The following is a 21893-nucleotide window of genomic DNA, read 5'->3' as shown; positions in this document are numbered from 1 at the left end:
ATTCAGAAATTCAGAAAAATATTTGCTTTGTATGCATCTTGGAATGGCATCCCTGCCTGTGGTGGGGAGGGTTGGAACAAAATGATCATAAAATCCCTTCCAACCCAAACCATTCTGTGGTGCTATGAAATGTAATCCATGAGATCACAGGCAGTAATGTGTGAAAGGCAATTTTAGCAATTTATTCCAAAAACTTGCATAATATTTATTAAATACATGAATAATATTATGAGTAATTTGAAAGTTTCAAACTTTAGAAGCATTTAATGTAATTGTTGCTTAACAGCATGAAAAGACTGCCCAATAAATTTGCAAATGTGAATGCCCATATCTCTCTACTGATCCACATAAAAAAATTATTTGCCCATTTATTCTTGTTCTGCATCACAGCATCCTAATTACCTAGTACTTGTGTGATACTGGCTAATATTTACATCATTAGAAACAGTGCTGGAAAAGGACTGAGGTGTGAGTGCAGCAGAGGATCAGGCTGAGCCTGCTGGAGCAGCAGTAGTGAAAGGCAAAGGGAGCATTAGCTCCCTTCACATCTCTTTTTTTAGAAGGCTCCTGTCCCCTTGCATTCCCCTGAACTGCCTCCACCCTTGACTCCAAATTATACCAGCCTCTTCCTTCTGCCCCACCTTACAGAACCTTCTCTGCTGCTGCCACCAAATCCAGTTTTGCCCTAATGCAGAAAAGGCCTGTGCTGGCTTTTTCCCTGTACCCAAGAGGTAGGAGCTCCACAAGAGCATCTGCACTTCAGAGCTGCAGCTGTGTACCTGGTGTCTCTTGATCTTTGCTGCAGCACCAGGTACGTGAGCCATAGCGCTGTAAAATGATTTATGGCATTCTTTAGGCTCATAGGGTAGGAGGGAGAAGGAAAAAAACTAGTCCCTGATAGCAAAACTGAAAAATGAGTCTAGCAGGTAGAGAAATGGTTTAAAAGTTTCTATAATATACTGCTTCCTTCAGTATATTCTGAAGGAATATATATATATAAAATATATAAAAAAATATATAGAATAGATATATTCCTTCAGAATATTCTCTATGTAGAATATATATATTCATATATATATTCTATATGTAGAATATATATATATTCATATATATATTCTATGGTACACTGTTTTCTTCAGAGCTGATGCTTGTGCGTTTTTGCCACTGGCCCAAGTGTATTTAGTCTTGATAAGGATGAGGACAAACCACAGCAAGAAAAAATTCTGAGCTGATGGTGAAACTCACAGGAAGAGTGGTCAGACACTGGAACAGGGGCCCAGACAGGCTGTGCAAACTCCATCCTTGGAGATGTTCATAGCTCAGCTGAATGAAGAGCCCAGCACAATATGGCTTAAATTTGGTGTTGGCTCTGACGTAGAACTTTGGCCTCCCCTTTGGAGCAAGACATGGGGTCAGATGGTATCCACAAGGTACAAGGGGTTTGAGAAGCCTAAGCTTGTTTTGAGAAAAAAAAGAATGTTTTTTTTTAATGTATATATTTATAAATATATGTATTATATCTCATCATATGCCTGCACTGAGGTCACAATCCCCGTGTGTTCTGTGGAAGCGCGAGCTCTCTGGCAGGTTTTAAATAGACAGCTGTAGTGGGTGGATCTGGGGAAGAGGCTTTATATTCCAAATAACAAATAGAACAGATTTCTGCCTTAAATACACCACTAATATGACTTCATAGAGCAACTTCAAACACCAGTATGATGTAGAAAACCCTATCTATGCATTCACACACACACAATTTTTAAGGCAACAAATGATTTTTCCTTTGGTCTTTGCTACTCTTAAGCTGCACTACACATACCAGCTTTACAGAATAGAATTATTCTGCAAGCATTAAAAACAAAACCAGGATGTCCATAAGATACATGTAAAAGTAAATGCCAGAGGTAGTTAAGATTAAAAATAAAGCAAACTGAAACACCTTTATTCTTTAGGCTTAGGAGAAAGTATATTAAAAATACTGTAAAATAACAAAAGAAAAAGCAGTTGGGCAGAAAAAATAGAAGTTGATGAGCTGGTATGTACATCAGCACTGTCATTCAGGTCTGCATCTAAATGAATAACTACTGTGTTCCTCATCCCACGCTCAGCTGGACCTCCTTGCTCTCATCAATGCCTTTCAGAAAGATTTTACAGAAATTATTGCTGCCCATTTAATCCAGCTGACCATCCAATAATTTAACAAGGGAAGACTTCAAACTAGAAATGAGTGGTGTGATTGAGATGCTGCTTTGTGCACTGCAGGGATTGCTTCTATCAGTCTTGTTTCCTTACAACAAAGGATTTAGCAAACAAATATTGCTATTCCTTTTCAAACAGAATGACTAATAGATTGTTTTCTTGCTTGGAGCGTCTAAATCTCCTTCCATATGGACTTTTTCAGTCTGAGAAGCTTTATCTGGTTTCCTTTCAGGGTCACACATCACTACTGCTTTCACAGCCTTGCTTTGCATATACAAAGCTCATGCTCCTGCCATATCCCCTCTGTTTTCAGCAGGATCAGATGGTGTGAGCCTTCTGGTTTGTATGGTGATTTGTATTCTTTCTAGCTGATGTAATTTATAAAGGTGAGGGATTGCTCCTTCTGTTGGGCTCAGAGTGCTCAGTCCACCAGCTGGATGTAACCAGCTGTGGGAACATGTGCACCATGTAGGTTGCTGCCTTGATGACAGTAAGAGAAAAGTTCTACTGGAAAAATTGCCTTTCTCACTTCCTTTTCTTAAAACACAAATTAGAAAAAATCCTGAAGCAGGTTTTGTTTAAAACTGTGCCAGAGGCCCAAATGTGCCCCTAATCTCAAAAATAAAAAAACTTCCCATAGAGCTTTTAATGTGTTGTCTCTGATTTAACATTCTGGTATTGCTACATTTTGTAAAATTCCCTCTGTAACAGCATAGTTTCATCAGGACTAGCTGATTTCTAATAACTTTTCACTTGCCTTGAAATATACATAAAACAGTACAACTTAGTGCCATTAGCATGGTGCAGTTTACAACAAGTGGCTGAGGTGATAAAGCCATGGCAGCTTGCAGCATGACTGGTTTTTTGGTAGTGAAGGAAGGCTGCTCATATTCCCAAAGAAGCCAAACTTCCCTGCTTTTGAACCCCTTTGTCCCTTCAGTTAAAATTTCTTTAGAAGATGCATTTTTACCTGCGTCTAGAACCAGCCAGCAGAGGTTGCCATTGATTTTCCTGTTATCTGCTCAGCAGAGCCTGGACTTCTTCTAGCAGACCTGAAACGTATGGCTGCCAGGAGTGCTTGTTCTCAGAGCTGAGCACTCTGGGCACAAACAGCAGGCACCAGCTGGGGCTGACCTGAGACCAAGGTGACTTACTTGATGGTTACTGTGACATTTGGAAGCTTCAGTAGTTACCAGTCCTTAAATCTGAGTGGAGCAGGATGTACTGAGTTCCTGCGATCTGCTTTGTCAGGCTGTGCCTTTGCTTATCTCGTGCCCCTGTGTACCTTTGGGGCTCCCTGATGTGCATTTTAAGGTGTTTTGGCAGTTCACATCCCTGGTGCCAACCACAATCTGCCCCAAGGAGAAGTGGGAGAAGTGCTGGTCACTGCCGTGCCTGTGCACGCTGTTTGTTCTCCTCCTCCTCCCCCACAGGAGGAGTGGGAAGAGGAGGAATAAAAATTGTTTCCTATTGTTCTGCTCTAGTATGGATAACTGGGGCTTAAAGCTGTGCTCAGGGTCTAAATTTAGTCATTAAGTCTGTTTTTACAGCCATTTACCATTCTGAGGTATCGGAGATAGTTTAATTTTTTCTTAAATGCTCTGATAGAAGACTTTGGAATGATCACATGCCCTTGCTGCAAACCACTCTTACACTGCTGCAGTTTGTGCTGCTTCACATTGCTACAGACTTGTCATTCAGACTTGGACACTCGCTCCAGGCAATACTCGAAATACAAGATGTTAACTCAGGAGCAGCTTATTAAAATTTTGCCTTTGGTTTGCCGTGGAGCTAGAAGGACTTAAATCACTGTAGTTTCTAATGGCTTGGTTGGTTAAAGCCTCCAAGACAAGTCTTCTGCTGGTCAATAGCTCAAAATGCTGTTCTGCAGTTGGTGTTTTGGTATTTAAATTTGCTGTTTCAGTGTTTAAGGATGCATGGAGTGTCTGTAAGATAACTTTGATGCTTGTATTCTGTGACTGGATTTATTTTTAGGAAGCACAAAGTAACCAAAACTTAGGGAATAGCTGCATCTGTTTGCAGGAGTAGAGAGCTGAGTTAACTGGTTCAGTTTGGAAAATAATGTGTTACAAGTATTTGTATCTAAACTGATGTTGAGGCTATTAGGGTACTGGTAATACTGGTACAGTATCAAAAATAGTACAGGTGAGTTTTGTAACATAAATGGTGTTAAGTTTGGAAGTAATTAATTTGGGGATGTAATTACAAAGTGGGCTGTCATTTTGTCTTTTAAGGAAGACTAGACAATTTGCGTGCCACTGTAGCAGATATTTCACCAAGCTAAACCTCAGCAGGTGATCCCTGAAAGGTGAGCGCCCAGTTAACAACACGGTATTGTTTATGCAAACGGTTTCGGTGGGGCGACGACGGCAGTTCATTAAGTTATGGATTATCCACGCGCATCCCTCTAGGAGGGATGCGCTGGCATCTTCCTGAGGCACCGGGAGCGCAGCGGCTCGGGGGCCGCGGGTGCCCGGCTCGGTGGGGCCGGGTCCCGGTGCCGCTCCCGGTGCCGCTCCCGGTGCCATTCCCGGTGCCGGTGCCAGCGGTGGCGCCATCGGATGGGCCGGCAGCAGAGGGGCGGCCGGCACCGCTCCAGCGCCCGGCGGGCTGCGGCGGGGAGGAGGAGGAGGAGGAGGAGGAGGAGCGGGCTCAGGTGCAGGCAATCATCGCACGGGGGGAGCAGGCAGGCAGCGGCAGCCGCACCGCGGTAACAGGACTGACTCCCTGACAAGTATTGGACATAGCGGCTGGTGAGGATGCGTGTAGGTGAGAAAGCTTCTCTCTTGCTTTAGCAGGGAATTGGAGAAACGAGTGGTTGTATACGTGCTCTGGTGCTTATAGACAAAGGGAGCAAATAGGCGGAAATATTCGGGGATGTTATAAAATCTGAAAGGACTTTCTGTACAGCGTGGCGGTGCACGACAGGAAATTAACTCCAAAAAGAATGCTTTCTCTCAAAGTGCTGCGACAGAATTGAACATTTGGCTTTTCTAGTATCTGAAATTCCTCCTGAAGACACGGCAAGGACTATCAGAAACATCAGAGAGATCCTGGTACTTTTAAAGAGACTTAAAGCAAATGCCAGCTGAATGACCTTGGAGATGATTTTATGTGGATTCATTAATTTTCACTGCTGGTCTTCTAGTCTCAGGAACTCTAGGATTAATGATGGTTTTAACATTTTAGGGGCCTTTGAAAAAACAAGATTGTATACATTTAATTACCTGCCTAATGATTCCTGAACTAATCAAGCATTTACTTAAAACTGAACAGAGAAGATGCTTTTAATGTTTTCTCTCTCCATAGCTGAGAAAAAAATGAACAAGGTAATGTCCTGCAAATAGAAGAACAATTTTTTAAAGCAGCTATTTATTATGCAGATCATCTAATAAATATAGAAACCTTAAACCCCTGAGAAGAGGAAGCTGAGCAACAGAATAATGGAGTAGTAAACAATGGCAGCTTTTCTAGTCAAATCAGCATTTCATTAGCTTCCCAGCAGAATGCAGATGGAAGTTTTTGAGCTCGTTGTGTGGGGTTTTGTGAAATGATTCAGTTGTTGCTACAGAGGTGAGCAATATCATGGATATACCTATGAACTCCTGGGTGCTGATCCACTGTAGTAGATGTGCAGAGTTTCTAAAGATGATTTTTTTTAAATTGCCATTGCTGAAATTAAATTCAAGAGGATTTATTTTGTCTGTGGGGACACTGAATTATGATTCTGGCATTCCTAATTGTAATGGACTATAACTGTTTAAAGGAACTGTAAATATCGACATGAATTTCCAAAATCTATTTTTAAATTATTTTCATTTTTAAATGAATAGACATGATCTTCCTAATTGTATGTGAGATGTATGTTTTCTTTCTTGGGAGCCAGAGGACAAATCTCCTTCATCTCCCACTGTCTCCCCCTAAATAAAATTCATTATTCATACCCAAATACTGGTGAGTCTATTGGAATTAACCTTGACAAAGATGTTTTCCTTACCTTTCCAATGAATAGCATGGATAAGATGGAGTACCATCTTCTGAATCAAACAAGAAAAAGACAGCATTAGAGGATGAACTTTTTCCTTTAATCTCCAATCAGTCTGTGATTTAAACTAAGATGTAAAGATTATCTCCAGTAACTGCTGGTCCAGGAAACCTGAGCTGTACTGAGGTTCCTCCTTCCCTTCCTCTCCCTCTCCCCAGTATATTCCAAAGTAAACGACTTTCTCAGGAAAATAAGTCAGATTTCCCTCCCCTCCTTCCCTGGGAAATGAATGTGTCTCTTTTGTCAGTTTTTATTTCTGTTTGTTTTAGAAGTGCCTTGTGTTTGCTAAAGATGGGTCAAGAGCACTGGAGGAGCTGATCAGTGGCCTTTCTCTTTCTGGCTTTTGTTTTTCTTTTCTTTCTTTCTCTCTTTCTTTCTTTCTTTCATTCTTTCCTTAAAGCCAAGGTGTGCCAGAGGTGATGCACTGATGCTGAGGAGGCATCAACAGCTATGGGACTCTAATCCTCTCCCATGTAAGCACTGGCAGTGTCTGCAAGGAGAGACCGTGAGACGCTGAAGCAGAGTTTAGCTGCTGTTCAGCAGGTCACCTGCTCACTAAGGCTCAGATTGCACTGTTCCCTAAGCACAAAACATGAACCAGTCCCGATGGATTGAATGGAGGACTCTGAATATGAGCAGTAGTGTTATGAACATATCTGAGCACCTCTCCTGCCCTCTTGGATTTGGTCACTACAATGCAGTTGACATCTGTATCCTTGAGACAGTCGTTATTGTCTTGCTAACATTTTTAATTATTGCGGGTAACTTAACTGTGATATTTGTTTTCCACTGCGCTCCACTCCTGCATCATTACACCACCAGCTATTTTATTCAGACCATGGCCTATGCTGATCTTTTTGTTGGAGTCAGCTGCTTGGTTCCCACTTTGTCACTGCTCCACTACTCAACAGGTGTCCACGAGTCCTTGACTTGTCAAGTTTTTGGATACATCATCTCTGTGCTCAAAAGCGTATCTATGGCATGTCTTGCTTGCATCAGTGTGGATCGTTATCTCGCTATAACCAAGCCTCTCTCCTATAACCAACTGGTCACTCCTTGTCGCTTGAGAATCTGCATCAGTCTCATCTGGATATACTCTTGCCTGATCTTCTTGCCTTCTTTTTTCGGTTGGGGAAAACCTGGTTACCATGGAGATATTTTTGAATGGTGTGCTACCTCCTGGCTAACTAATGCCTACTTTACTGGCTTTATCGTGTGCTTACTATACGCTCCTGCTGCCTTTGTCATATGTTTCACCTATTTCCACATCTTTAAAATTTGCCGGCAGCACACCAAAGAGATCAGTGACCGCAGAGCTCGATTTCCTAACCACGAAGGGGACGCTGCTGGGGAGGCTGGGCACAGCCCTGACCGCCGCTATGCCATGGTTTTGTTCCGGATAACCAGCGTGTTCTACGTGCTCTGGCTCCCTTATATCATATACTTTCTGCTGGAGAGCTCCAGGGTCTTGGAAAACCCAGCGCTCTCCTTCCTAACTACGTGGCTTGCTATAAGCAATAGTTTCTGCAACTGTGTGATATATAGCCTCTCCAACAGCGTTTTCAGGCTGGGACTACGGAGACTGTCAGAGACAATATGTTCATCTTGTGTGTGTTTAAAAGACAGGGATGTACGGGACCCTAAGCCAAGGAAACGGGCTAATTCGTGCTCCATTTAAAGAAAACTGGTGCATGTAATCAAATGCTGAGTTTTGGTAGTATTTGTGGTATCTGGAAACTTGCCAGAGAGAAATGTTTACTTGAACAGCTTGCCATGGTGTTAGAGTGAATTTAAAAGGGATCCTGGAAAAGGCAAAGGCAGCTGTAAGAAGGGTCACTGAACTCCTGTGAAATTGTCAGGAGAACAATTCAACAGAGATGATGAAGAAAGTCAGAAATAAAAATCTTCTAAAGGGCATGAAGTAACTAGCACATCAGAGGAGGTTCCTCGTAAAACAAATTAGTTAGTTACTATCTTATATTTTCCCCTCATAGACAAGTTGTCTTTGTGTCAGAGTATACTGTAGCCTTCAGAATTTTAAAGCATTTAAGAGGAAGCAATCAACACCACAGTATGCAGCTATCCATAAATTATATACCTGAGGACTGTAGTAGATACTGCAGGTAATAATCAGCTCTATCTTTGCTCACATATTGTACAATTTTCCGTTGTACAAAAAATCTGCAGTGCATAAACCCTACCCTGAGCATGATGCTTTGGGATAAACTGGCACCTTGTGGTACAACTTAGACAGAAGCTCTCCCTCTCATTTCCCCTGTTTTCCCATGCTGTGCATCCCTCTGTTCCATTGTGTGCAGGTGGGTGAGTTTGAGGGCACCTGTGAGGTTACCTGAGTTCCAAACCATTCTTTCTGCAGGAAGCAATGGCCCTCCCTGGCTGGCTGCAGCTGCCCATGTACAGTGATTTCTCCAGTCGTTCACTCTCTTGACCCACTTAAGTCAGCACACAGTGTTGGTGTAGTGTCCTTTAGGGTGTACTGAAGTTTTTCCTTACTGGTTCCACAGGTGCTCCTAATGCAGATATGGTAATGGCACACAGCAGTGTGCAGCACTACTTAGAAAATTAAAAAATAATTGACCCTTTTCTGTGGGAAATCTAAAGAGCTTACTGTTGTAGCTGTCAGTCTGTTGTGTGAACCTCATTTGCACATACCGTATTTTTTTTAAGAGAAAACGTAAATTGTGGTCTGTGCCTAATGTTTTCATAGCACATGGAGTAGTCAATGCTACAGGATCAAAAAATTTACACTTGCTTTAAGAGAAATACTTCTGTGCAGCTCTTTGTTAGACGAGTGTTCTCAGAGGAGGTAAACAAGACAGTTTGGTGTTAAATACAGGCTGAGAGCTTTGGTATGTCCTTTTGTACTGAACTGACTTTCAGGTCCACTGATGAAATCTTTTTGATTTTGCAAGGGCACACATAAGGTTTGTGTAATAAATTGCCAGGGGTTCAGATGCATGCCAGTCAATACAATATTTAAATTATAACTTTGAACCAAATGTAATTTTCTTAGATGGTTATTGGCTTTTAAAAAAAGGCCCAATTATTGATTATTGGTGCCTTTTAACACTGCACTATTATTCCTTCTTTCACCAAAATGCGTATGTAAAGATTGTGCCTATTACTTTTTGTAATGAAAGCTGACCACGTGTGCACACTTGTGGTTTGACTCTAGAGATCCCTTATACTGTACTCTTTGTTCTGTTGAGGTGGTTCTGAACCCCTATACAATTTTTTAAAACCTGTAAGAAAGTTGAAACAATGGAATAAAGTAGTATTATGTCAATCAAACTCAGCCTTGGCGTTAGTTCCCTGATGTTACGCTTTGTTCTCTGGGAGAGTCCTTTTGGGTTAGGACTTGAGTGAACAATTTCAAATTCAAATTTCAAAGCTGCTTACTTAATATCTTAAATGGTTGTATTCTGTTTTCAGGCATTGTACATCTTCAAAGTAGATTCAAACATGACTTGAAACATTCCTTGAGCTGAGCTGAGCTGTTGGTGACACCCAGCTCTCACAGATATTAGGGAAAAATGAGTAGTGTCCTCTGCATGGGTCTCATAATGCTCCATGTCTACAGGAATGTATTTGCTGACTTCTTTTGACAAGTTCATGTTTATTTCAGGAGCCTCTTTTGGCTCGCTACTACTCTGTATGGTTGTATAACTCCAACTCTTCCTACAAACATGACTTGGATTCATTTTATTTTGTCATTTTTTGTCGGTTTTTTTCCAAGCAAGGCTTAGACAAGGAGCAATGAAATATCTTATTTCTCATATTTCCTAGGGCTGGTTTCTAACCAGTAAAGTAATTTTATATCTGTGGTCCAGTGCTGGCCACTCAGAGCTTCTGATTTTCATTGGCGTTTCTGGTGACAAGTTTCTGTGGGACCTCCTGGAATCCAAGAAAAGTTCTAGCAGGTGCTTAAAGTCAAACTGACATTGACTGAACCCAGGCTGTGGGCAGCAGACGTGTTGTGACTGTGGTGCTGTAACTCCAGATGTGTCAAACACCTGAGCAAACTCATTTGGCTCAGTTGTGCCTTAGTTGAACCCTGTTTGTGTTACCTCAGCAAGCGCAGTTGATGTGCAGCTACTTCAAGGTTTATTGCCTGAAAATGGTGGGTCAGGGGGAGGGCTTGGCCTCAGGGGCTGCACCACAAAGTTTGCTCACCCTGAGAGGCACAGTCAGCAATATGTTCCTCTTTGCCATCATGTTTAGTCTGTGGATTTGTCAGGTGGAACTAGAGATTGCCTTTTTCCTCAGGCTGTTCTTGGAGGGAGAGTATATGAAAGAAATCAAATACTCTGGAACCAGCTTGTAAGTTCCAAGGTTCTTCACCCTCTTTTAAGAGTTTTTTGGTTTTTTGAACACTGGCTTCATGTTGTTGGTGCAGGAACACTAATTTGCTTCCCTGGACTCTGAATTTCAGCTCCTGTAAAGTCACATTTCACCCTATTCTTTATAAGTCTCCTGGAATCTGTCAAATGAAACATCCTCAGCAGATTTAAGTATTGCTTTTCTTCTTTCTGTTTCCCAGGTGACAGGATTTGACCTGGTCAGTCACATGAATCTTTAAATTTAGTATGTATGTTTCATTTTATGGAAGTGTTGTCTAAACTCATGATTTAAAATTTTTATTTGAGGGAGATTTTGTTACTGTTTACTCATGCTGTCTGAGGATTCCAGCTGGTGCCAAATTCTCTTCCAGAATTAGAAGGCTGGGCATTTTAATGGATTAAAAAAGTCACAGAAATTCCAGTCACCCAGTCTGTCGCTTTTGATTTTCGTTCTGTCATTATATAAAGCTGCATCTTCTTGTAGGAAAACCTGATTAAACAATGATGCTTTTAAAGCTGGCTCCCACTTGCACGTGCCTGGTAAATAGGAAACCAGACACTGACTATAGAAGCTGATGTGAAAAAATCATTGTTGATAATACAGGTATTAAAAAGGAAACAGATGTAAAATACTAAACAAAAAACTGAAGCTATGTGCCTGATAGATAAACAAAACAAATATAAATATATATACAAAGAACTCCTTTAGGCAGGTAGATTATGTTGTGCTGTTACGTTTCTCTGGAATACTTACGTTTGCAGCATACCAGGGGCAATGTCAAGGTCGATTACCTTACCACTTTTGGAACCTCATGTCTGCAGCCTAAGGAAAAGTCCAAAAAACTGTGTAATGGCAGCAAAAGATCTACCAGAGAAATATTTTTTTCTTCATTAAATTCTATGTGCTCCTTTATTTTCTGGCTAAGTAAATTTCTTTTTAAAATACTATTTTTATAGGAAATGGAACTGTAGTGATGAAAACCACATTGCTATCTTTTAAGGTTTACCTATTGTCTTATAGTAAGATATTCTTTCCCTGTTTCTGCTTAAGAATCCATTTTGTAATCATACTTGGTAAAGCATGAAGTACTATTCAAGTTTTATTTTTGTGCAATCTTTGTGCTTTCCCTGTTGAAAAGTTGGGAAAAGTTGCTTTATTGAGCTGCCTTTCACAGGTAGTTTAGTAAGACCTTTTCAAAATAATGTTTTTATTGGTTTTGTGATTAATTTTCATTCATTAGTGTTTGACAATGACACATCCTTGAGTACACTTAGTTTTTACACTCAGCAAAAGCAGTAAAATGTCCTTTTATGCATAAATTAACATAGTAGTCAATATTAGAAATCGAGATTTAATGATGAGTTATTTCAACAGCTATTTCATTTCAACATGGAGCTGTTTTATCTTTCCATATTACAGTTGTAGCTAAGCACATAAATATACAGATGCTTTTTGAAAGCTGGTGTTGGGATGCTGGGGGTCTGTATCTCTGAGCCCAAGCCCTGCTGTTCCCAGGGTGGGAATATCCCTTTAGCAGCTTTCCACTCAGCTGCAGCACGCTGGGCAGCACCAGTCCTGGAGCTGAGTGTGCCAGGGAGCAGTGCCAGGTGTTGCTGTGGGGGAGGAATGTCACTGAAGGTGGCAGTGGCCTCCCCAGCTGATTTGCAGATCTTTCACTTTTATTGTCCCTGTCACCAAAAGGAGAAGTTTAAGGCTTTGACTTCATGCCTGCCCCCTGTTCCCTCTGGCTCTTTTTCTTATGGATAGAATGGTGCATCTTTCTGCTGAAGAACTGAATTTGATTGATTCTGTTGAGTTTTTTCCCCAGAAAATTTTCATGTATGTCATTTGAGTGGCCAAACCAAACACTACTTTGTTGACCAGGTGCCAATTAATTAGCAGACCTTTCCAGAAAGGGCAGCATCACTGAGGGTAGTGTTTTCCTGTCATTTGCAGCATTGCCTGGAACATTGCTTAAAGGAAGCACTTTCCAAAGATTAAATGTTTTTTGCTAAACCAAATATAGAGTTCAAGTAAACCTGATTTTCCTCCCCATATTTTACACAGACATATACAATTTTTTTTCTAAGTATGTTCTGAATTTATACATAGATCTCAGCATTTTTAACCAAAGCCTATGCCATTATTGTTGATGGCATGAAAGCAATGTAGAAGGGTATTTAAGAGGAGCTTCCTACACGTTTTTTTCCTAGTCATTCTGTAAAGAAATTATTTCTTTCCCCATCTGATATTAGGACAATCCCCTGAGCTCCACGAGCTGTAAGTGCTAAAGGAGTGGGATGTGAATGGAGAAGAAGCTGTTAATGGCCCAAGGCCCCAGCACAGCCCTGGGAAAATACTGCAAACCCCTCATTTTTACATCCATAATTTCTTTAGGCTCCTCCTTTGCGCAAGTACTGTGAAAGGTAGCATGAATATAAGGAAACCTTAGTGCTTTCAGCTGCACTGATGGGTGGCTAGGAGTAATTTCAGGCAGTAAAATCTTTGGGAGTTTATCCCACTCTTCCACTGCCTGCTGCCAGCCTAAACCCTCTGGAGCAGACAGTGACAGCAGGGCTGCAGGGTTGCATTTTAACCACTGTGTGACTCCATCTGGACAACAAAAAGGTGACTGGGAGCAAAATGAAACTTTTCTAAGTGCAGTGATTACCAGGGAAAAGAGTTTCTTTTTTCCTGTGTGATCCCTGCCTCAAAGCTCACAATCTAAAATTGACAGCTGGCATTGTTAGAAAAAGAGACAAACACCAAGCTTTGGAGAAGGGGAAGCTCAGAGGTGTCAGTGTCGTCATCTGAGGGCACTTCTGCAACTTGACAGCATTGTTCTTTGTTTCCTTTAAATGAAATGTCTTTTTTTTCTTCTTCTGTATATTATTTCAGTAAGCACAAATTCTTTGCATAATGGAAAAAGTCCATTTGATGAGATATTTAAATGAGGGACAGGGAAGTGGTTTGGGCAAGTATAACAGAGGGTACCAACTTACTTGTGAAATCATGTTCTACTACAAATTTCATACACTTTAAGCAGGAACATCTTCAAATACCTGTCTCAGGTGAGGGTTTCCAGTCATTATATCATCTCTCCAATGTTGTTTATGCTTGTGCAGGTATTATGGAAAAGTCCTTCTTATAAAGCAAATAAATTTAGAATTGTAAATGGGCAAATGATGTTTTCTGAGACAGAATGGATTTGTTCTGCTTTGGCAAGGACACTGGCTGAACCTCCTCATAGCTCACCTGTTTGGGGTCATTGGCAGCTCTGCACAAACCCAATGTTGGGTACTGGTGTGTGGGGCTGAACTTATGCATGTGCCTGTCATTCTCTACAGGTGGGGTGAGAGACAGCTGGAGGCAATAATGCCTTAAAAGTCAGCAAGACTTTTTCAGAGCTGTGGTATCAGGGTTCTTAATGGTAAGGAAATTCTTTGTAGTTAAAAAAAGAGATATCTATATGCTGTGAGGAATGAGTTGTTATTAGGTCAAAAACAGAGTAATCTGGTTTTCATCTTGCCCTCAACATGCCAAAAGGATCTTCATATGAGAATTTTATTATAATCAGGTAGATTTTTCAGGCACTGCATTTTTATAGGGAGTTTTAATGCCACTGTATGTACATAAGGATTGTAAATAATCATATAATGGCAAAGTTTCAGTGGCAGCTTTTCTTGCATTTCAGGGGCTTTGGGGGCCACTTTATGGCTCAAGCTGGGTAAGCTCTAAGTGTGTGCTGAAATTACCAAAGCCAAGACAGCAACATAGGCTGTAAATGCAAGGTGTTTATCCAAAACTACTTTCCCTGTAATACTGGATATTTGATATTGTCCAGGCAATTATCTCATGTTGCCTTACAGAAAAGAAGGAAATTTAACACATGTAAGCAGAACTATATGCTATCATAATGAAATTATGTTCAAGCTTTTTGATTTTTCAACTCAGGACTCGTATTTTCTGTGATCTCTTACTTTGGGAGCTTCTAACCAGTTCATTATTTCCATTTTCTGGCTGTGCTTTACTTGATCTCTTTGGATTTTTGAAATTCAATTTTAAATTTGAATTTTCAATCCAGTTTTGCTGTTTTGTAGCTGTGTTCTTCACTTGACTCATGTAAAAACTTTTATGGAGTATTGGAAAAGGTCATGTCCTGCATCCAGTCTGAAATGTACTCAGGCTACATTTCATTGTGTCTGAAAGAAGGATTGCTGTACCTCGTTCACCACATTTCAGGTGTCTTGGCAAGAGCATCAGTGACAGATAAGTTCTCTAACATCCTCTGTTGGGCTGAAACATCTGCCTCTGATTTTGTTTGTAAATGTTGCTAACTAAAGAAACTCTATTTTGGTGGTGAATCAGTATATTGGATGGGGTTTTTGGAGGTAATTGATCTGTCTCTTGTATTTCCTCTGGTTCTAATGGGGAACAGGAACGTTATTGCTTAAATGCTGCTGGAAGTTCTGTCCACTTCCCCCATTTTTTGGGAAAAGTATGTTCGTGATGGTTGGTCACTGATACAAGTGGACTTCAGTGATCATCTTATTTTATGTATTGAATTGGTTGCATTAGTAATGGCTGTAATTTGAAAATAAAAATCATAACAAAGTTTCTTGTAATAATGGTATTGATTTTGTTTAAAAATAAATTACACCAAGATGAAAATTCTTTACAATGGTGTAGAGACATTTGAAATGTGTTGTATATGGGAATATCTGCTGATAATTTGTTTTGGGAATGATTTGGATTCCCAGGGGCAGATGAAATTCAAGAGATTAAATGTAAACATTAATTCTGAAGAAAAGCAGGTCTTGCTTTTCATACAATGATAAAATTGATTGAATCTGCTTTCTGTCTGGAAATTTTGGGCTTCTGTACATCACCTTATAGAGATGGTAGTTAAGGAGCCATGGCTTACCAAAAAGTGTTAAGTTATTAGTAATTATAAAAATAATAATAAGATTACTAGAAATAATCTCTACCATCACCATGATGTGCCTAGACCTTGAATCCCAGCTGTAACTAATCCTTGATAGCACAGCTGGAAGGAATTCTGAGGAATGGCAAAGGGAGCAGGGAGAGTTAGGCTCTAGGATTTTCCAGCTTAGAAAAGAGGATTAAGGTACAGGGGAGTTTGAGAAAAATCTGTGAGGTTGGTGAGGTTGGGATTGTCCTGGGGGAGAACTGGATATGATTATTCACTGTTGCAAAAAAACCCAAACAATTTGAAAAAAAAAAAAAAAAAAGAGAGAGAGAGAGAAGGTAGCACTATGAAAACAAACTGTGTGTATAGTGACTCATGGGATACATTGACCAAAAACTCTCATTGTGGTAAAGGCTGAAGTAGGTTAAAAATTCCAGCGGGTTTAGGGAAGTGTCTTTGTGTGTGTGTGTGTGTGTAAGGTGGTAGTGGGGGAAGTGTCACTATCATCAACTGTCTCCAACTTTTCCTGCTATAGAAGCAAAAAATGCCTCTTGGAAAAGCACCAACAAAGCAGTTATGAAGGGGATTGTATTGCTAGTTCAGAGATCAAGTATTTAGGGATATACTTTTACTTTAAAAAAAAAATTATAGTAGGTTAGAGCCAAGCTGTTTTACAGGCAGTCATAGCAGAAATTGCTTTTTAACCCTATGTGAATACCAGGGTTTTTTAGGAACCAAAGGGGTGCTGCACAAGCAGGATTGCTGACCCTCCATGGGGTAAATCGAGTGCCTCAACCAGTCTGCAGTTGGTTCAGAAATCCAACAAGTCCTCCCCTTCTCCATGCCACTGCCAAACTTGTATCAAACCTGCAGGACAGAAGAAAAGGCAGGGATTGCAGTGCTGCATTCAAGAAGGAATTAAAAAATCCTTGGTAAAATCTCTTTGCCCTGACAGCCTGTTGTGGCTGGCCACACATAGTTTATCGTTCCCAACAACTAATTGGTGTTTTCTCAAGTATTCCTGCGGTCCCCAAAGTTAATAATGAAGAACAGCTAAGTTGAGGCAAGTACCCTAATGAGCTGTGATGAGGATCCAGTCCAACAACATTGTTGCACTCCTAATCAGCAGAATGTTATCTGTTTTCTGAAATAATGTGTTATCTATCAAGAAATAAGACCAGAATCAAACTAGATCTGGAAAGAACTGTCACTGATGTATTTATAGAATTGGAAACAGCTCTGCCTGTCAGCAAATCTCCAAAACTATATATCCTTGTTAGTTTTTTAGAGAGGAAGGCTGTTCCATCTTACTCTTTAATTTTGAAATGGATCAGCTAATATAGGTTTGCCCCAATGATATTTTTTCATTTGCTTTTAAAGCTAGTATTGATAGTTATGTTCTGAGAATAAAATGTGATTTTATTTTAAGGTGCATTCTTGGTCCATCCTTTGGTAGACTTGAGTGCCTAAATCATGAAGTGGATTCTCTGTGTCCCAGTTTGTTTTCCTGTTTTGCAGCTCCATATACTCCTGCACCTTCAGGCTAGCTTGAATTGTCTTGCTCATCTTCGTGTTGTGGAAAAGATGGGAAAATGTCAGGCAAAATTGCAGTTTTGGATGTCAGTGTTTAAGTTATTTTGATGACTGAGTTTGTCTTTTTCATTTTCATAGAGTACAATTTCTCCTCGTGCTTGCAGAAGCCAGCAAGACCATGAGTATTTTCAGTTTTTTTCTTATAGAATAATTACTATTTGAAAAGAGCTTGTACATAAAATCTTGATTCAGGTGAATATTTGGATTATACTGTAGGGTTTTTTTCTGTTACTGTTCTGGAAATATTGTTGTCACTGCCAGTTTAAAGTACTGAAAGAGGAAGGTGTGGGCACTGGCAGGCATTTCTAATATGTCTCCTAACAATCTTTGCAGTCTAGAAATGATCAAAACTTGGCAATATGTTTATCCAAAAGCATTTCTGCAGCTTTTAAGCATAATTGTATGTTAGTTATGTACATTTTTATATAAATCAAACCTATCACAGGTGAATACAGCTCAGTTATATTCACTCTTCATTCCTGCTGCAAGAAAATTCCCATTCCCTCAGGAGAACCCTGGAAATTTTAAGGAAGTTTGACTCAATTTTGCATATTTAGCCTAACAGTGATATGGCAAGCCCTAAACGCCTGATTTTTTCTGCAGCTACACCCGTGACTCACTAGATCTCCTTCCCAGCAGCCTGGAGTGGAGCAGGAGCATTGCTAATGAAACCAATGTGCATCTGTGTTTGTGTGCTCGACTGGAGACAATATGTTAACATATGTACCAAAAATCCCATTTCTCATCTCTGTTAAAAAATGCTGCTAAAAAATCATAGACTGTGAAAGAGGAAAGGGAGAGAGCACTTAGTTCGGGTTTGCTACATTGCACTTTACATTTTCTGTCTATTTTTGCAATGAACAAATTGACAGGCAGGATTTGCAAACAGCTTTATTTTTTCATGCATGTAAAAACACTAGTTCTAGGAATATTATGCTGTAGTATTTCACATCAGTAAAAAAAACCCTTTAAATATAGGTTATTGTGGTAAACACAGAACAGCTCAAATAATATCCTTGAGTTATACCTTTAAAAACTGTGCAGCTCTACGTTGTATCTCGAAAGAGTTTAGCTAAATTTTATTTCAGTTTCTTTGTTGAGTCTTTCCTGTCCCCCCAGTTGCATTGCTTTGTTTTTTTTTTTTAATTTAACAGGGCATTGCCATTTTTCCTTGAAGTTAAATATGACCATATGAAAGGCATTAAACAATTCCATGACTAGATGAAAGATTCAGTCTTACTTTTGTTGCTGTCAGCTGTAACTGTCCAGTTTGTCTGAGGGACCGTTTGAAAATTCAAAATTAGAGTTGGAATCTCAACTACAACAGGGAGTGTGGGGGAGACTTCTTATGAAAAACCTTCTTTTCTATGAGACTGTTATCTTAAAAACAAAAAACTGTTCTGTAACTGTTTTATGTTGTGTAGAACTTTCGTTAGGTATTTGTTTCCTTGGCTGTTGCTGCAAGAAGCCTTCTTCCATCCTGTGAGAACTTTGTGCATAACAGAAGGTTGTTAGCCACACTTCAGTTTATTATTCTTCTGCCTTCATTGTCCACAACAAAATAACCTCATGCATTTAAATCAAGTTCAGGTTGTGGCTTTACTGTTAGACCTCGACAGAATGATTTCTCTTGATTCAGTCTCTTCACTTACTTGGTTCTTTGCAGCAGCATCTCTGGCAGTGTTTGAGCTGACCTGCTTTCTTATTAATTGTTTTCTTTCAGAATTAGGGCAATATTAGCATACATTGTGTTATATTTAGGTTTCATCCTTCTAGGAGTTGAATGAATTCACAGTTAGATTTAGAATGGCATTCAATACTTTGTGCCGTGGAATTGGATCCTGGTTTGGTAACTTCCAGTTTTTAGGCCTGGTTCAGAAGATTGGTAGTATAATCTTTGCTCTGAACCCTACTAAAAATACATGTTTGTAATATTTATATTATTTTAGTTGTAACATATAGAAAAATGTCACTAACATTGAACATAGACGCAATTGTTTACTTCTCCTAACAGATGAGTAGTGTTGATAAACCAGCGTGATTGAAAACTTGCTTTCAACACTGACAGAAAGGGCACTTTCCTTCTTTTTGGTTCCAGTTTGATCTCTTGTTTTTAGAACAAGAAATATTGCTCAAATATGTAATGAAAGGCTGTAAAAATGGGCAATATTCCATTCACACCCATTTCATTGTTAGTGAGGTAACTCACAGGAGGTAAGTATAGGACGTAGGTAAGGTATATATAAGAGTATATATATATATAGGTATAGATATAGGTATAGAAAAAGGCACAAATCCATGCTGAGCTAGGATGAAGAAGAATGTCCTTCCTCCTCAGCCTGTCACATGCAGAGATCCCATCTGGGAGCATGGAATGAACTCCAGATTGGGATTGGAACTCATCCAGTCGCTGTTACCGACACCTTGAAGCAAACAGAACAAAGCTCAAGCAGAGCAATCCTTTCACCAGCACTGACCCCTCCAATGACAAAATGGATTTTAATCAGTGATACTGCGAAGCATTCATTCCCTTCACTCAGTGTGGGAAGCTGTGGAAAGGTGTAAGTTTGAACTGTGGTCAGAATATTTTGCCTAAAACCTTCGCCTTATTTGTGAGGGTGTTTCTTTGTATTGTTATCAAATATTGGCTTCTGAAGCAATTGTTTTTTACACTTCTGATAAGCTAATTTATTTCTCTCAGTAGGGCAGAGCATGAAAGAAAAGAGAAGCAGCTTAGTTATATTTGCTTTTACTAGGTTTGATTTTTATAATTTTCTTTGTTTTTCTATGAAAATAATTTATTTTGACCTATGAAGGGGAAAATTACTTAGAAAAGCTTGTTGGTTTTTTAATTCCTAAATTTTATTGCTAAAAATTCCTTAGGAAAAAAAATATGTGGTTTTTTTTTTGTGGTTTCAAACAACCACTTTTTCTCCTGGTTGTGCATCATTACTTTTATCTTGAAGAAGATATCTGATGATCTAAATTCGATCTGTTCTGGCACCTTCTCAGTCTCTAAACTTATATTCTCTTTATATTTTTTAAAACTTCAGCAAATATTTTTTCATATTTCAGGAATAAATTCTCTGTCCTGTAATATACCTAAGATAAATCCACCTTCCCCCCTGCCCCCTCATTTGTTAAGATATGACCAAAAGCTCATCCAGATGGGTTCTAACCAGTTTTGCACTTCTTGATGGTCCTTGTTTGCCTCTCAGAGGATCCCTATTCCTGGCACATCAGTAACCTCACTGCTCCTCCTCCAAACCTCACTATTATAAGATAGATACCCACAGGAAAAGATCTTGAAATTTAAAGGTCACTCTCAAATGGCTGTGAGAATGGCAATAAATAATCAAGAATAGCTAGGGCTTTTGGAGACAAAAATGTATCTCATGGCTTTTAGAGCTTTGGATATTGTGAACTTTTTTGAGGTGTTGCAGAGATAGAATAGCACTTGGATACCTGGGGAATACTGGGAATTTTAAAGTAAAATTCCCCAACACTCACTTGAAGCTCCTAAATAGACCTGGCCTGATTTTTCAGGATTGCTGAGCAACCCAAAATTTCATACAGGTGACTCAGCAACTGTGGATTTTGTACTAAAACAAGTAAATAATCTTCACAGATAGTCTGTAAACTTATTGAGATCTGAAATGTCATTATTCTAACTCATATATCACATGAGGATTGTTTTTTTTAGCCAAGAGAGGGATTTTACCGTTATTTAACCTAAATTCTTTTTCTGATTGTTATGTTGTGTCCATGGAACTGATGGTTACACTACCGACAGAAATACTGTTATCAGTCAAAAGTAATGGGTTGTTTTCATTCCTCCTATTTTTCATTCATTTCTGTATGTATTTTTAATTCTGTTTATTTTGCCATTCTTCTTTTTTTCTGATTCTCCTTTTTCCATGTAGTTGCAGCCAGGTTTTTTCAGGCTTTTTGAGCAAGCAGTGCTCCACGTTGTCCTGAGAATATTGTGGGTGGAAGCAGAATAAGTGCAAGTGAGGAAGAGCTGTGGGAAGTGGGGAGTGAAACTAATGGAAGTTTGAATTCTTTTCAAAGGTGTGTTTAGGTGGTTCCTCCTAACAAGATGTCAAATAGCACATTTTATACTTTTTAGTATAAATTGGAAACTACAAGTCTCCATGGCATGAACAATTAATATAAAGAAGTTACAAACCAAGAAGGATTTTGAGCAAGAAAAATTATTTCCAAGACTCAAGAGTTCTGCTCCAAAAGAGAGATTTTAACTGGATCAAAAACGTGGGTGAAAGGTTGAACATTGTGGGGGTGAATGAAATCAAATGAAACAAATGCTGGAGCCTGTGTTTGCCATTCCTTGCACAGTGGTGGCACCCATTTCACCCTCATGGAGAGCTTGGTCTTGCTGGGCTGTGTTTTCATTACACTTATTTTTTAAGTTGCTCCTAATTATTTTTAAATTCATTTTTTAAGTTGGCTGTGCTCCCAATCTCAGTCTTGTCCAGTGTCCAGGATGGTTGATAGGGAGACTTACATTGCTCCTCATCTTTTAGATAGAAGACTGGTATAAGAAGTAAAATAGGAGGTAACAAGTGGGTGGGAGTACATCACAATTCTGCTCTGTTGGAACAGACAGCAATTTTTCTCCTATCTCTTTCCACCATACAATAGAGATTTCTTTTTAACTTCTTGTTGATGTCAAGAAGCAGAAAACATCCATTCTTTCACTCTGTTTTTTTCTAATTCCACAGA

General features: G+C 39.5%; 2 protein-coding genes across 11 annotated transcripts in view; both read left to right on the top strand.

Annotated features, from left to right (window-relative positions):
* Positions 1-21893, top strand: part of RABGAP1L (RAB GTPase activating protein 1 like) — a 223066-nt gene that overhangs the window by 67176 nt on the left and 133997 nt on the right. Inside the window, exon 1 of one of the 9 annotated variants that reach the window (XM_064427740.1) lies at positions 4855-4989. The exons of 7 other annotated variants lie outside the window; for them this stretch is intronic. Coding sequence is in view for 1 of the 2 variants with exons in the window: in XM_064427739.1 (XP_064283809.1) it covers positions 5502-5549 (48 nt within the window). In the remaining variant the exon portion in view is untranslated. Of the gene's footprint in view, positions 1-4854; positions 4990-5418; positions 5550-21893 lie in introns of those variants that run through there. One more of the 9 variants, XM_064427739.1, reaches the window with a different exon arrangement.
* GPR52 (G protein-coupled receptor 52) lies at positions 4852-15242 on the top strand. 2 transcript variants are annotated; one of them, XM_064427750.1, is made up of 2 exons: positions 4852-4989; positions 6666-15242. In XM_064427750.1, the coding sequence occupies exon 2, from the start codon at positions 6858-6860 to the stop codon at positions 7941-7943; it is 1086 nt and encodes a 361-aa protein (XP_064283820.1). In that variant the 5' UTR covers positions 4852-4989; positions 6666-6857; the 3' UTR covers positions 7944-15242. The 2 variants fall into 2 exon arrangements, with proteins under 2 accessions (XP_064283820.1, XP_064283819.1); XM_064427749.1 differs by lacking the exon at positions 4852-4989 and adding an exon at positions 5543-5793.

Source organism: Passer domesticus, chromosome 7 (genome assembly GCF_036417665.1).
Source record: "Passer domesticus isolate bPasDom1 chromosome 7, bPasDom1.hap1, whole genome shotgun sequence".
Lineage (NCBI taxonomy): Eukaryota > Metazoa > Chordata > Aves > Passeriformes > Passeridae > Passer > Passer domesticus.
The sequence above is the reverse complement of the archived record's forward strand: the minus strand, read 5'-3'. Positions and strand labels throughout refer to the sequence as shown.